The sequence below is a fragment of the Oryx dammah genome, unplaced genomic scaffold, assembly GCF_014754425.2.
Source record: "Oryx dammah isolate SB20612 unplaced genomic scaffold, SCBI_Odam_1.1 HiC_scaffold_12, whole genome shotgun sequence".
Lineage (NCBI taxonomy): Eukaryota > Metazoa > Chordata > Mammalia > Artiodactyla > Bovidae > Oryx > Oryx dammah.
In genome coordinates this window covers 16,805,996-16,821,654 of record NW_024070196.1, presented here as the reverse complement: position 1 = coordinate 16,821,654, position 15,659 = coordinate 16,805,996, and the positions used below count along the sequence as shown (strand labels likewise).

Here is a 15,659-nt window from a genome sequence, read left to right as displayed (position 1 = left end):
AGTAATGGCTCAGCAAGAAAACTTGCCTTTTCTTTCTTTTGTATCTTTATAAAGTTCAGCCCTGGAAACACAGTCAGTACTCGACACATTTCTGACAGAACAGCTTTTGATTTTGGGTAATGAGAAATTGAGAATGCCACACTTTTGGTTTGGAGAAACTGTCACAATCTCGTGACGTCCTCTAACTTGAAGCACCTATATTCTAAATCACCTGGGATCTGTGAAGCTCCTAAAACTGCATGTAAAATTTTTCAGTGTTTTCATTTTTCTGAAGGTAGAGTCAATCACTTTTACTAGATTCTCAAGGGGGACAATAAGGAAAATAAAGTTAACCCATATCACTATAGTTAGTGTGGTAAAGAAAGATTCAGATATAAATAGGCCCCCACTTATTAGCTGTGTGACCCATGGCAAGTCACTGTTTCTTTAATGCCTTACTTTCCTTTTCTATAAAATGGAGGTAATAGTAGCCCACTTTACAATGGTAGACAAGGTAATTCGCATGACAACCCACTACTGAGGACAGCTATACAAGTGGGACAAAAATATACTTAAAAATATCAAAGAATTAAAAAGAGACAAATTACTTCACCTGGGAAAGTAGCTCAGAGACAAGAACCCTGGTGGGGGTGGGGGTGGGAGGCACTATTATTTGCTTCTTCCCAAAGGGGCTTCTGAGTGGCTGAGAGTCTGGATATGCTTTTAGCAGAATTTAGTGGCTTCCCTGGTGATTCAGATGGTAAAGAATCCATCTGCAATGCAAGAGACTCAGGTTCAACCCCTGGGTCAGGAAGATGCCCTGGGGAAGGGCATGGTTACCCACTTCAGTGTTCTTGACTGGAGAATTCCATGGACAGAGGAGCCTGACGGGCTACAGTCCATGGGATTGCAAAGAGTTGGACACGACTGAGAGACTAACTAACACTCACTTTCACTTTTTAGCAGAATTAGAGACTGGAAAGACAAGGAAAGCTATCAGTACCAGTAAAAAGTTGGGAAAGTAATGATGCTCTCTTTGGGTTGAGACCTTGGAGATTGACAACCTAATCATAAATGCCTATCTTAAGTAGGCAAAACTTCCCAGGTTAGAGTTCACTTTTGAAATACAGCAACACCTAAAAACAGTTATTTTGGTTTCTAACTGGAAGAAAAGAATTTTTTTACACCATCTTCTATTTCAGATTACTTCTGCAAAGTAAGAGTACAATGTCCAGTACATCATGAAAAGTAGTAAGAGTACAATGTCCAGTACATAATGAAAAGCAACCAGGCATAACAGCACGAATGAAAATTAGAAGAAATGACAGGCAATAGAACAGACCACATTGACAGGCAATAGAACAGGCCACACAGGCTCAAGATATTGCAGTTCACAGAAACTTTAATGAATGGGTAGGCTTAACAGGTTAAATACAGTTAAATAGACAGTGAATTGGAACATAGATCAGAAGAAAATAACCAAAATGGACCAAGTAAAATTCAGAAGGTCACAGACATAGAAGATACAATGATGTTTGCTGCTGCTGCTGCTGCTAAGTCGCTTCAGTCATGTCCGACTCTGTGTGACCCCATAGATGGCAGCCCACCAGGCTCCCTCGTCCCTGGGATTCTCCCGACAAGAACACTGGAGTGGGTTGCCATCTCCTTCTCCAATGCGTGAAAGTGAAGTCGCTCAGTCTTGTCTGACCCTCAGCGACCCCATGGACTGCATCCCACCAGGATCCTCTATCCATGGGATTTTCCAGGCAAGAGTACTGGCTAACATACATGTAATTGGAGTTCCAGAAAGAACGACTAAGAGAACAGGGGGAAAGCAATGTTTGAAGAGGCAGTGGATGAAGTTTACAAAGCTAATAATGATGGATCAAAGAAGTCCTACCACTTCATGCACTGTTCTTTAAAAATCAACAAATAGCTGGATCCTATCAAAACTGTAGAAAACTAAGGTCAAAGAGAAAACTATAAAAGCAGTTGCAGGAAAAGACATATTCTTACAAAGCAGCAATCATCAGAGTGACAGTTTACTTTTCCAGAAAAAGAAAAGACAAATCAGAAGACAATGTATCAGTATCTTAACCAAGTTTTAAAGAATTAACTGCCAACCATTCAAACCAGAAATGTACTTTAAGAATGAAAGCATAATGAATACATTTTCAGCTATAAAAAACCTGAGAAAATCTGTCACCAGTAGATTCTCACTAAGGGAAAGAGTAAAGGATGTTTTTCAGGCAGCATAAAAATGATTCCAAAAAAAAAGTACAGAAAAGAGGAAAGAACAACAAAAATGGTAAACATATGCAGAAGACTAACTGAATACAGACTTTAAAAAGTAGTAGTAATGATATGTTCTTGTGTTGAAAATATATAAAAAATAAAATACATTACAACAATGGCATATAAATTGCAGAATGGGGGGCTAAATGGAGTGAAAGAAGTCAAAGTCCTTGTATTATCTAGGAAAAGATTAAGAGTGCTGATTTTAAAAATTGTTTAATAAAATGAATATATCAGTTAACAATATATATTAAGCCAAGAATGCACTACAATCTCCATAGTAACCACTAAAAGAATAGAGAAGTGAATATAAAACTTCTAACAGAGGCTTAAAAAAAGTAAGCATTAAAAAAATACATAAAACAAAACAAAATGGGACTTCCCTGGTGGTCCAGTGGCAAAGACCCCAAGCTCCCAATGCAGAGGACCTGGGTTCAATCCCTGGTCAAGAAACTAGATCAAATGTGCCCCAACTAAGGGTTCACATGCCACCAGATGGAGTTAAATAAACAAATAATTTTAAAAAGAACAAAACAAAAACCCATGCTCTACCAAAGGCAAGGAAGGAAGGCAAAAAAGAACATTGAGCAGACAGAAAAAATAGAAAACATTTAATCACTGCAGATGGTGACTGCAGCCATGAAATTAAAAGACGCTTGTTCCTTGGAAGAAAAGTTCTGACTAACTTAGACAGCTTATTAAAAAGCAGAGACATTACTTTACCAACAAAGGTCCATCTAGTCAACGCTATGGTTTTTCCGGTAGTCATGTATGGATGTGAGAGTTGGATTATAAAGAAAGCTGAGCGCCCAAGAACTGATGCTTTGGAACTGTGGTGTTGGAGAAGACTCTTGTGAGTCCCTTTGGACAGCAAGGAGATACAACCAGTCCATCCTAAAAGAGATCAGCCCTGAATATTCATTGCAAGGACTGATGCTGAAGTTGAAACTCCTATACTTTGGCCACCTGATGTGAAGAACTGACTCATTGGAAAAGACCCTGATGCTGGGAAAGACTGAAGGCAGGAGAAGAGGAGGACAGAGGATAAGACGGTTGGATAGCATCACCAACTCAATGGACATGAGTCTGAGTAAACTCCGGGAATTGGTGATGGACAGGGAAGCCTGTCATGCTGCAGTCCATGGGGTCACAAAGAGTCAGACACGACTGAGTGACTGCACTGAAATAAGATAATTTAAACCCAAGTCACATGTATTAATACACTGACTATATAATCCAATTAAGGTGAAGATTTTCAAACTGGATTAAGAAGAAATCAACATCCACTACTTATAAAAGACATCTAAAATAAATGGCTATGGAAAGGCTGAAAGTAAAAATATGAAAAAGATAACCATACAAACATTAGCCAAATCAATCTCTCATTAACTATAATGATAAAGCAAAAAGCAATTCTGGAGATATAGACAAACACTCCCTAATGATAAAATGTTCAACCCACCAGAAATATTCAATTATAAATGTATACAGTCCTAAAGATAAAGTATTAAAACATAAAAAGCAAAAATTGGAAGTATACTACAAAGACAAATGGTCTAAAACCATAATTACAGTCGAAGAATGGAACACACGGAGCTCAGTCGTGTCTAACTCTTTGAGATCCTATGGACTATACAGTCCGTGGAATTCTCCAGGCCAGAATACTGGAGTGTAGACATCTTTGCAACCCAGGGATCGAACCCAAGTCTCCCACATTGAAGGCAGATTCTTTACCAGCTGAGCCACCAAAGACGCCCAAACACAAGCAGCAAAGCTGGCCAATTGAACAAACAGAGCAATTATCCAGCAACTGCAGAACACATTATTCTTCTCAAGCACAACATGTAACATTTAACAAAAATTGACCATCATCAGGGAATAAAACAAATCTTACTAAATTCTAAAGCAGTGAAGTCAGTGCAGGTAAAGCCATACTTAGAAGGAAAATTATCTAAAATGTATATATTAGAAAATAAAACTGAATAACTAATATTTTCAAAAACTAGAAAAATAACAATATATACCCAAAAGAAACAGAAAGAAGAAAATAATAAATGGCAGATATTAATGAAGTAGAAAATAAATGTAAACAAAAAAGATTAACAGGCCTAGAAGTTGATTCTTTACAAAAAGACAAAATTGATAAATTCCTAGAAAGATTAAGAAAGAAGGCACAAATAACCAGAAAGACTGATTAAAAAAGAAGGCACAAATAACCAATGTCAAGAATAAAAAAGGAGGCTATTACTGTACATCCTACAGACATTAAAAACAGGAGAATATCTTTAACAAATTTATGCCAATATAGCTGAAGATCTAGGATGAAAAATTACAAGAAATAAACTTATAAAATTGACAGTAAAAGAAAAAATGTTAAACATCTGAATGCTGTAATACCATTCAACAAACCCAAAAAGGACAATTCAAGGCCAGACAACTTCACCTGTGAGTTTTGCCAAACATGTCAAGGTAAAATAATACTCAGTTCAGTTCAGTTCAGTCGCTCAGTTGTGTCCGACTCTTTGCGACCCCATGAATTGCAGCACGCCAGGCCTCCCTGTCCATCACCAACTCCCGGAGTTCACTCAGAAATAATACTACTATCACACAAAATCTTCCAGAACTCTAAAACTTACTTGTAAGGTCAGTATAATTTGATACCAAAATTCGACAAGGATGTTAAGAAAAAGAAAAATTATGGGACTATTCTACTAACTTATTACGATGCAAAAATTCTAAATAAAAGGTTAGCAAGTGATATTAATGAACATATAAAAAATAACATCATAGCCATGTTGGATTATTTTCTATATGCAAGTTTGATTTAACACCTGAAAAATCAGTTAATAAATCAACACACTAACAGAATAAAAGAGAAAAATCAAATGATTATCTTAATATATATAGAAAAGCACTTGAAACAATTCAGCATCCCCATATAATTAAAACTTTTGGCAAACTAAGGATAAGAACTCCCTTTGAATGAAAAGAAAAAGTGATGTAGCAAGTGTGAGCTAAATAAATAAAAAGATTCACCATACAATCCAGCAAAACCACTCTTGGGCATAAATCCAGAGAAAACTATAATCTGAAAAGATACACGCACCCCGGTGTTCACTGCAGCACTATTTACAACAGCCAAAACATGGAAGCAACCTAAATGTCCTCTGACAGATGAATGGATAAACAAGATGGGCTATATATACACAATGGAATATTACTAAACCACAGAAAAGAATGAAGTAATTCCAATTGCAGCAACATGGATGTATCTACAGGTTATCACACTATGTGAAGACAGAGAAATAAAAATATCACATGATATCGCTTATATGCGGAATCCCAAAAAATGACAAAAATGAAATTATTTACAAAGCAGAAATAGACTCACAGCAAAAACAAACTTACGGTTACTAAAGGGAAAGGCAGGGGGCAGTTTGGGATTAACATATACACACTGCTGCTGCTGTTACTGCTGCTAAGTCACTTCAGTCGTGTCCGACTCTGTGCGACCCCACAGACGGCAGCCCACCAGGCTCCCCCGTCCATGGGATTCTCCAGGCAAGAACACTGGAGTGGGTTGCTATTTCCTTCTCCAATGCATGAAAGTGAAAACTGCAAGTGAAGTCGCTCAGTTGTGTCCTACTCTTAGCAACCCCATGGACTGCAGCCCACCAGGCTCCTCCGTCCATGGGATTTTCCAGGCAAGAGTACTGGAGTGGGGTGCCACTGCCTTCTCCAATATACACACTACTAAATATAAAATAAATAATCAACAAGGACTTACTGTATAACAAGCTTCCCTGGTGGCTCAGAGGTTAAAGCATACTGTATAACACAGGGAACTATACTCAATATCTTGTAATAATCTATAAGGGAAAATCATCTGAAACGAATATATATATGCATGCGTGCTTAGTTGCTCAGTCGTATCCAACTCTTGGGAAACCCATGGACTGTAGCCCACCAGGCTCTCCTGTCCATGGGATTTTCCAGGCAAGAATACTGAAATGGGTTGCCATTTCCTACAAACATATATACATAGATAGATAACTAGAATTAATTTCATAAATTAGCTAGGTTCTGGATACAAAGTCAATTAAAAACATATATGTATATTTCTATAGGTAAGCAAAGAACTTAGAAAAAATTTTTAAGAAACAATATAGAGCAGAGTATAAAATATCTAGTAATAAATCTAATACAAGATGTGAAAGACTTTTAGAGAAAACTATGAAATATCTTTGAAAGAAATTTTGAAAGAGCTAAACAGAGGAAAATACCATGTTCATGGACCAGAAGATTCAACATTATAAATATATTAATTTTGCCCATTTATTTATAAACAATGCAATCTCAATCAAGATCACAACAGTGTAAGTTTTTGTTGTTGCTGTTGTTCTGTTTTGGTGGAACTTAGTAGCTGATTCCAAAATGTTCTGTAAATGTAAAAGAGAATAGTCAAGAAACTCTTAAAGAACAAGATAAGAGGACTTGGTCTAATGACTATAAACCCCTGTTATAAAACTGCAGTGTGCTATTGGTGCAAAAATATTCTCACAAACAAAAGAAATGGACTAGAGACCCAAACACATAGTGAAGCACTTGAGTTACAAACACGGTAGCCCCACAGGGGCTATCTTATAAGAACTGAATGAGAACGGAATGGACTGGGGCAACTGGATGTCCATAAATACTTTTTAAATTAAAACTTCAACCCTATTTCACACAGTATGCAAAAAATAATTCCCAGTGAATAAATTTGGGGTAAATAAAAATTGGGGGGTTAAAACTGAAAAGTTTTGGACTTCCCTAGTTGCCCACTCATTAAAACTCTGTGCTTTGTGCTTCCACTGCAAGGGATGCAGGTTTGAGTCCTGGTTGGGGAAGTTCCCCAAGCCACATGGTACAGCCAGAAAAGAAAAAAAAAAAAAAAAAAACCGAAAAGTTTCTAGAAGATAACATAGAAGTCTATGTTTATAACTTCAGAGTAAGAAAAGACTTATTGAACAGAACACAATAAAACACTAACCATAAAGAAAAAAAGACTCTATTAAGGACTTGGTTTTTTAAAATTAAGAACATCTTTTCCTCCTTAAGGGTGAATAGGCAAGCACCTGAATGAAGACTGTGCCACATGTACAGCCAACAGTGAGCTCATACTCAGACTGTATTTTAAAATACCTACAAATCAGTAAGAAAAAAGCCCAAACAACCCAACTGCAAAGTGATCAAGAGACCTGAACAATGATGTCACAAAATGAGAAGGTGCTCAATCTCATCAGTAAGGAAAAAGCAAAGTAACTACACAATATGAAAAACCACCAAAGAGAGGCTAAAATTACAAAGACTGACAATGTTGGCAAGTATAAGGAGCAAGAGAAATTCCCATTTGCTGTGGGTGGGAGTATATTGGTACAACTACTTTGGACAACAGTTTGGTATTATCTATTAAAGTTGATGAGGATACAACCTCAGATCAGTTCAGTTCAGTCGCTCAGTCATGTCCAACTCTTTGTGACCCCGTGAATCACAGCACGCCAGGCCTCCCTGTCCATCACCAACTCCCGGAGTTCACTCAAACTCATGTCCATCAAGTCAGTGATGCCATCCAGCCATCTCATCCTCTGTCATCCCCTTCTCCTCCTGCCCCCAATCCCTCCCAGCATCAGGGCCTTTTCCAATAAGTCAACTCTTCGCATGAGGTGGCCAAAGTATAGAATATCCAGGGCTGATCTCCTTTAGAATGGACTGGTTGGATCTCCTTGCAGTCCAAGGGACTCACAAGAGTCTTCTCCAATACCACAGTTCAAAAGCATCAATTCTTCGGCGCTCAGTTTTCTTCACATCCCAACTTTCACATCCATACATGATCACTGGAAAAACCATAGCCTTGACTAGACGGACCTTTGTTGGCAAAGTAATGTCTCTGCTTTTCAATATGCTATCATCGAGGTTGGTCATAACTTTCCTTCCAAGGAATAGCATCTTTTAATTTCATGGTTGCAATCACCATCTGCAGTGATTCTGGAGCCCCCCAAAATAAAGTTTCACACTGTTTCCTCATCTGTTGTAGGCATACAACCTACAAGCTGACAATTCCTCCCCTGGGTGCATGTCCACAGGCCCCAAAAAACACAAACAAGAATTGCTCCAAGGAAGCAACGTTTGGTTGGTTTTCATTGCTTTTGTTATGAAAGTGAAGTTACTCAGTCGTGTCTGACTCTTTGCAACCCCATGGACTGTAGCCTATCAGGTTCCTCCATCCATGGGATTTTCCAGGCAAGAGTGCTGGAGTGGATTGCCATTTCCTTCTCCAGGGGATCTTCCCGACCCAGGAATTGAACCCGGGTGTCCCGCATTGCAGGCAGACACTTTACAGTCTGAGGCACTAGGGAAGCATCACACAGAATGACCCGCCTCAGGAAGCCCTGTGGCTCTGCCTCAAGAGATTAACGCATCCCCTCCCAGAGGCTGGCCATTCCAGAAGATATCTGCAAGATAATAATCTTTAATTCCTCAACTCCTCCCCTTCTCTGTCCCATAAAAGAACTGGATTCTAGACCCCAACAAGATGTTTATCTTGAGACATTAGTCTTCCATCTTGTCTGTCAGCCACATTTCTGAATAAGGTTGTTTTTCTTGCCTCAACACCTCATCTCTTGGTTAACTGGCCCGTTGTGCAGCAGAATGACAGCCACCTTATCCACAGACCCCCAAATAACCATCCAAGGTCCTCCAACAGAACAGGTGATAAATTTGGCTAACAGTTTTCCACACAGCATGGGGAAACGAATTCCAGTCACAAAGAATCTAGACACATGTCAATACATAATCCACGATGCCATTCATTCCTTGATCAAAAAAGACAAGCAAAACCCAAACACTATTTAGAGATAGGCTCTTTGTCACAAAAACTATAAAGAAAAAGGAAGAAGTGTTACCAAAAAAACATCAAAATAGGTTTTTTGTTCGTTTTTCACCTTTGGTCAATGGTGAGCAGTGATTGGGAGAAGGCCACATGGGGGAATTCTGATGCTCTGCAGTGTTCCAATTTTTATACTGGTGTTGGTTACAAGATGTTACTTGGATAAGTCATTGCACTCTGCATCTCTATTTTGTGCATATATGTATATGAAATTTCAGTTAAAGGGGCTTAATAAATCAAATGCATCTACAATCTTAAAAAAAAAATCTCATTATGTCAATACCTATGTATACTGTTTGGATTCAAAAAGAGAATACTCTTTAAGGAGGAAGGGGAGTATCCTCACTGTGGCCCATTGTTTTTATAGCTTTGGTGCTAACATCTTACCAAGCACCCTGGACCACTGAGCACTTCTGACTAATTCAGGTTACCTACTCATCCATCATGCATTTGATCAGCACTGGTCCAGATAACGCACGTTACATAAGGGTCCTGAGATCTTCCAGAAAATCTCTGATAACTGATACCCAACACTTGCTCTTCCTTCCTCTCCTCACAGGCTGATTTTCTTCCTTCAGTTCTCAGTCCAGTGTCATTTCTACAGGGAACCTTTCCTTCCTCCCACTCCCACCAGGAAAGGGGTAACCGACACGGTATTCCTCCCCCTGGACTTCAGTGCTGGTCATTCTCAGTTTGCACCTCTCTCCCAGATCCATTCCTGGGAGGCTGAGTCCTCGATCACCAGGACAGCCCATCCAGCCAGTTTCTATTGGGTCCCACAGATGAGAGGCAATGGCAAAAACTTGGAGGCATGGAGAAGACAGAAACTGGGCGTGTCCTCCACACCGCCTTTTTGCTGGGGTCTCTGTTCTTGGGGGTGGCAGCTCCTCTGGAGGCCCAAACTATTCCTGCCTGGCTTGGGCTCACCTGGTCTCCAGCAGCATCATTCCTGCCACCTTCTCTGGGCCTGTCACTGGTTCTGGTAATCCTGCCTCCATCCAAGTTGCCTTTTCACTAAACTCTCTTCGTTCGAACTAGGTTAGATTGTTTCCTGCTGAGACAGTGGTGATTTTATATTAATTTATAGGATAATTTTTTCAGCATCTGTCTTCTCCCAATAGGCTCTGAGCTTCATGATACTGGTACTTCAGAAGTGACTAACCAATGTTTTACATGATATGGTGAGTTAATAAATGCATGAATGAGCCCACATTAGAAACGGAATACTATGCATTATACAAGAATTTCTAAAATGTCCTTGCTTCATTTGATGTGGCACCAATTTATCTGGGGAAACATTTTTCCTATGTTGGTTGAAAATAACCTTTATTGACAGGAATATTTTTACTGATTTCAATTATTCTAGCAGTAACTATTTTTTTTTCTAGCAGTAACTATTAACAGGTATAATTTCTCAATTAAGAAGATAAGTTTATCTATCTGTAATAAGTCATCAATGATGAGAGTCCAAGTGGACTGAAGTTAACTGTAGCTCCAAGAGTTAATGGGAACACAATAAAAACGTTAACTAGAAAAAGATTTAGGGACTTCTCTGGTGGCCCAATGATTGGGACTTTGCCTTCCAACCCTTGATAGGGGAGCTAAGACCCCACAAGCCTTGAGGTCAAAACACCAAAACATAAAACAAAAACAATACTGCAACAAATCCAATAAAGATTTTTCAAATGGTCCACATCAAAAACAAACTCTTAAAAGAAAGGCTTTGCATCTTATTTTTTATAACCTATTGCAAATGACTCTAGAAAATAAATACTCAGTAGTTCATGGTGTGAGAAGGGTTATCTCCAGGCTGGAGATGTTGTTAATACCATAAACTATCTACTCTACATTGCTGCTTTAGACTTTAAGGACCATCTGGGCTGATAACAATATTAAATATGCAAGTTTAATATTAATACATATTGTTAAGTTCTACAAAATGAACTGGAAAATCCTGATTCTAGGACACTAGTCAGAATTTCTAGAACACAGTCTGGAGCTCTGCAGATTCCCTTCTTTTATGGCAGAAAAAGTGCAGAAAAATCTGAATAAAATCACTAGAGGTGATCTGATGCACTAGCAAGATCTTTCAAACCAGTAGCTATAATCCAGTGTGACCCTTGAATTTCAGTTCATACATTAGAATCATAACTAAATACATACCATGTCAAGAATTTTTAGTTTATAGCAAGGCATTTTGGAAAGCAACAATTTACAAGCTCCAAGTGGGGGGTGTATTCTGAACTCTGAAGAGATCAAGGTTCATCTGTTTTCTGCAATCACTCTCCTGTTTTTTCTGCTAACTTTTTCATAGTAAAAAACACCCTTATTCTGTTCATTCTAACCAAAAGAGAAAGGGAAGGGTCCGATTTCTCTAGTACAGTATGAGTTCAAGATTATCTGCCATCTCCGGCCACCAAAACTAGTTGATAAGGGAAGATCTTTCTGATATGTCTTGGGATAGGGGGTAGGGGTCTGGTTTTACAAACTGGAATGAGATGCCATGGTTTTAGTACTAGTCACAATACAAAATACCTTGTGAGGGGGTTTGCGGAAGTGATTGAGTTAAAACAGTTAAAATGCAGTTACACTTCTAATTATTTTATAACCGGATAACTTGCTTTGTTATGCCTAATTAGGTGCAACAAAAACAATATTCCTTTTTCCTTCCTTCTTCCTGTTCTCTTCAGTCATAACTAACATAGGAAATGACCACACCAGCTCTTTACGGATCGCTTCCCTGGAAACAAAAGAGCATTTTATACCTGATCCTGCCATTACCAGTAAAGAGAATGAAGCAAAAATTAACTGTCCTTCACCTCTCTTGCCCATACGGGAAGTACAGCATTCAGTTCCTAAGCACTGATGCTTCTCCCCTCACCCCAGACTCTCATCTCCATTCTCATCAACATCACCCACTTACGGGGCGCCGGGTACACGAAGGGCCCCGTCGCCCGACAGGGTTAGCAAAAAAAGCACCTCATTCAGTCTGAATATGACGACTCCTGATGTTTTCCACGCAGCAAAGCGGGGCGGGCGGCCCAACCCCTAGGGACAGGGCGGCGTCTCGGGTGCCCGCAGCCCAGGACCGCGGGCGGCGCCGCAGAGCTCCCGGCCCCCACCCGCAGGTCCTTACCCGCCAGCCCGCCGCCGCCGCCTCCATCGCCCGAGTGCCCCTTCCTCCGCTGCAGGATGAAGTAAGGGTTGGCTCTCTCGGTGATCCACAGCGCGTTGGCCAGCAGCACCTCTTCGGGGTTCACCCACATGTTCCCTGGCGCCGCGGGCTCCCTTACAATGGGGCGGCGGGTCGGGTCCGGCACGCACCGGTGCGCAGCCCCGGGCACACGCGCGCCCGCCCGCCTGCCCGCCAGCTAGGTGCGGCGGCGGAGAGCGACTTCACCAGGGGGCGGCCCGCGGGGCCCGGGCCACAGCGAAGCCCCCGCGGGCAGCCGGGGAGGACGGCGAGGACTCGGGCGCCGCGAGCAGCATCCTCTCCGCGGCGCCGCCGCCTCCCGCGAGCCCGCGGCCGCAGACTCCCGGGCTCCTTGGCTCCGCCGCCGGGTCGGGGCCCAGGGCAGCGGGAGGAGCGAGAGGAGGGGGAAGGAGAGCGGGAGGAGGAGGAAGTGGTGTAGCTCAGCCGCGGGATCCGGCTCGGCAGCTGGCAGGGCTGCGGGCGACTCGCGCTGATCCTGCCCCGCGGGTCGGGCGGAGCTGGGCTGGGGTGCGGCTGCTCCCGCAGCGCCCACCCAGGGTCCTGGCCGCCTGCGTCTCCAGCCGCTCAGAGCCCTCCAGGGCACGGCGCGAGAACACTCCGCCTGGGGGCCGCTCGCACCCTCGGCGAAGCCCAGCTCCCGGCTGGAAGGACGCTCCGGACACTGCGAATGAATGACGACAGCGCGGCTCGCTAGGAGCGAGCCCCGGCGACACCAGCTTCCGCGGACGCGAGTCCTCCGCGGGCCCAGCGAGCCGAACCAGGCCGCTGCAGCTGGCTTCGGGCGAACCTTCTGGGGACCCGGTGGCGAGCACTCGGCCCCACGCCCATCCCAGCAGCGAGGACGCTGCCAGCCTCCGTGGGGCGTGTGTGCGCGCGCGCCGTGTGTGTGTGTGTGTGTGTGTTTATGGTTGACGATCTGTAAGCTGGCGCCACCCCTCTTCCCAAGAAATGTCTTTCAAGCTTCCAGACTTGGAGCTAGAGACAGAGGTCGGAAGTGGACGCAGCCAATGGTTGCTGGTGTTTTTGTTTCCTGCATCCCTAGGCAAGTCATGCGCCAAACTTGTCACCGCCTGTAGCTCCGCCCCCACTCCATTCCATTGTAATTAAAATGGCCCAGCTAAGTGCATTACATCACTTCTTTCCTTGACCTGTAGGGCTTGAGCAAATAGCGAAGTTGGAAGCAGCCCCAAAGCTTAGAGCAACTAATTCACCCCACAGCTGTCCCTATATGAAGCGTTTGGCGCTTCGAGGACCGGATATGGCAGGATTCAAGGATTTATCCACATGTAATGAATGGATTTAAAATTTTTTTTAATTGTAATTAGAGACACACAAACCAGGCCATCTTTATCTCTAGACAATTTTGCTTTCTCCAGGTATTTCAAGTCTCTTTGTAGTGATCACAGCCCATCCACCTACCTATCTGATGACCTTTTTTCACTTCTGTTTTACACCTAGAAAATCTATAGAAAGCTCAGCAAAGAGTCTCCTCTTGACGGGTGATGGGAATTTAGTAAGCTTTTTATTTGTTGTGGAAGTTGGACAATTCTAGAGACTCCTTTTCCCAACGAGTAAAGCATTCAAATGAGGCTTTCTTGTGTGGACTTCACGTTTTTTACCTACGCAGCTCTCACTTGGACCGCTGAATTCCTGCAAATGGCCAAATGGCACATCCCAGACATTTTAATGAGACTGCCTCTGCACCTGTTGATTTCCTACTCAGTGGGCTCTCAAGAAGCAGACGTCTCTCTTTAGGTTATCACATTGACTGACCTTCTGCCTCTTTAGAAAGCATTTAGATTGCTAGACATTTGTGGGAATGTCATACTTTTTTTTTTCCCCTTTCAATTCATTTAATTTCAACAATCTGTCACACACACAAAAAAAGCCAATAAACAAATACTGAATTACATTTTGTTGGGTTTTTTAAACCCTCAAACTCCAGACTTATAAAAACAGCTTGTGTGTCTTCCACCCTGACCACCCTGCTATTTTTCCACATCACAGGCCACCCATAGATACAAAGTCGGGGCGGTGGGGAGGAGGGGCTGGCAAAGCTGAGACAGTCTACTTGGAGCCAGTAGACAGGAGGGCGATGAGGCCTGAGGAAGCACTTATGGACAAAATGTAGTTCACTGTGGGGTTGAAGTTCTTCAGTATAAAGAAGGAAGCAACAATGACCAAGACCAGAAATAGAGTGTTATTATAGAAGATGGAAAATGTTGTAGCTTCATAATCAGCAACTTCATTCTTCTTCCACAAGATTCTTTCATCCTTTTCCTTCCGAGACATCTTTCTATTATCAGCTTCAGAGAGTTTCCGAGTCACTTCTTTGGAGATGGCATCTTCCCTCTTCTGTGCTACTTTGTGCTTGAGAACAAATTTCACATTTTTGTAAGCAAAGGCTACCAAGTAAGTGTCATCACACTGTACAGAACAGCAGACTGAATAAGATCCATATGCCATATTCGCCAATATAACCATATGCGGATGGCGGACACGATGAAGGCGTTCCCGAAGAAAAGCGCCGAGGACTTGGCTGAGAGGTTGCGGCTGAAATCCTGCAGGAGCAGGTCCTCCTCGGACTGCTGCTTGGGCCTGCCTTTGGGAGCCATGGTGGAATCAGAGCCGCAGGACCGAATGTCATACTTTTAACACAGACTCAAAAGTGTCATTTGGGAAAAAAATGTCATTTGGCATCTTTGGTCAAGGTATGGTGACTTCAGTCGTAAAAATTGATTCCAAATTTTTAAAAAACCAATCAGATTGCAAGTCATACATGTGTAAAATTGTATTACTCTTATATTTATATAATATCAATATTTTGAAGTGCTTCCATAGATATTTTTTTATTTAAAATTAGAGATTTAAAAACTCAACAAAGTGCTTTCATGGGCTTCCCTGGTGGCTCAGTGGTAGAGAATCCACCTGCCAATGTAAGACACACCGGTTCGATTCCTGGGTCAGGAAGATCCCTTGGAGTAGGAAATGGTAACCCACTCCAGTATTCATGCCTAGAAAATCCCACAGAAGGGGAAGCCTGGCAGGCTACAATCCATGGGGTCCCAAAAGAGTCAGACAGGACATAGTGACTAAAACACACCAACAAGTGCCTTCATTCTATTAGTTGTTTCATGTGGGATCTAGTTCAACAACCAGGGCTTGACCCCAGGCTTCCTGCATTGGGAGCATGGAGTCTTAGCCACTGGCCCACCAGAGAAGTCCGCATACCATCTTTTAGAG

General features: G+C 42.1%; 1 protein-coding gene and 1 pseudogene across 1 annotated transcript in view; both read right to left on the bottom strand.

Moving 5' to 3' along the window:
* TBC1D9 (TBC1 domain family member 9) overlaps positions 1 to 12,555 on the bottom strand; it is a 122,590-nt gene extending 110,035 nt beyond the window's left edge. The window contains exon 1 of the mRNA XM_040250465.1: positions 12,339 to 12,555. Coding sequence (XP_040106399.1) covers positions 12,339 to 12,468 — 130 coding nt within the window. The 5' untranslated portion in view covers positions 12,469 to 12,555. The remainder of the gene's footprint in view (positions 1 to 12,338) is intronic.
* Positions 12,556 to 14,255: 1,700 nt separating this feature from the next.
* Positions 14,256 to 15,044, bottom strand: LOC120870911 (annotated as a pseudogene).
* Between the last annotated feature and the right edge of the window lie 615 nt (positions 15,045 to 15,659).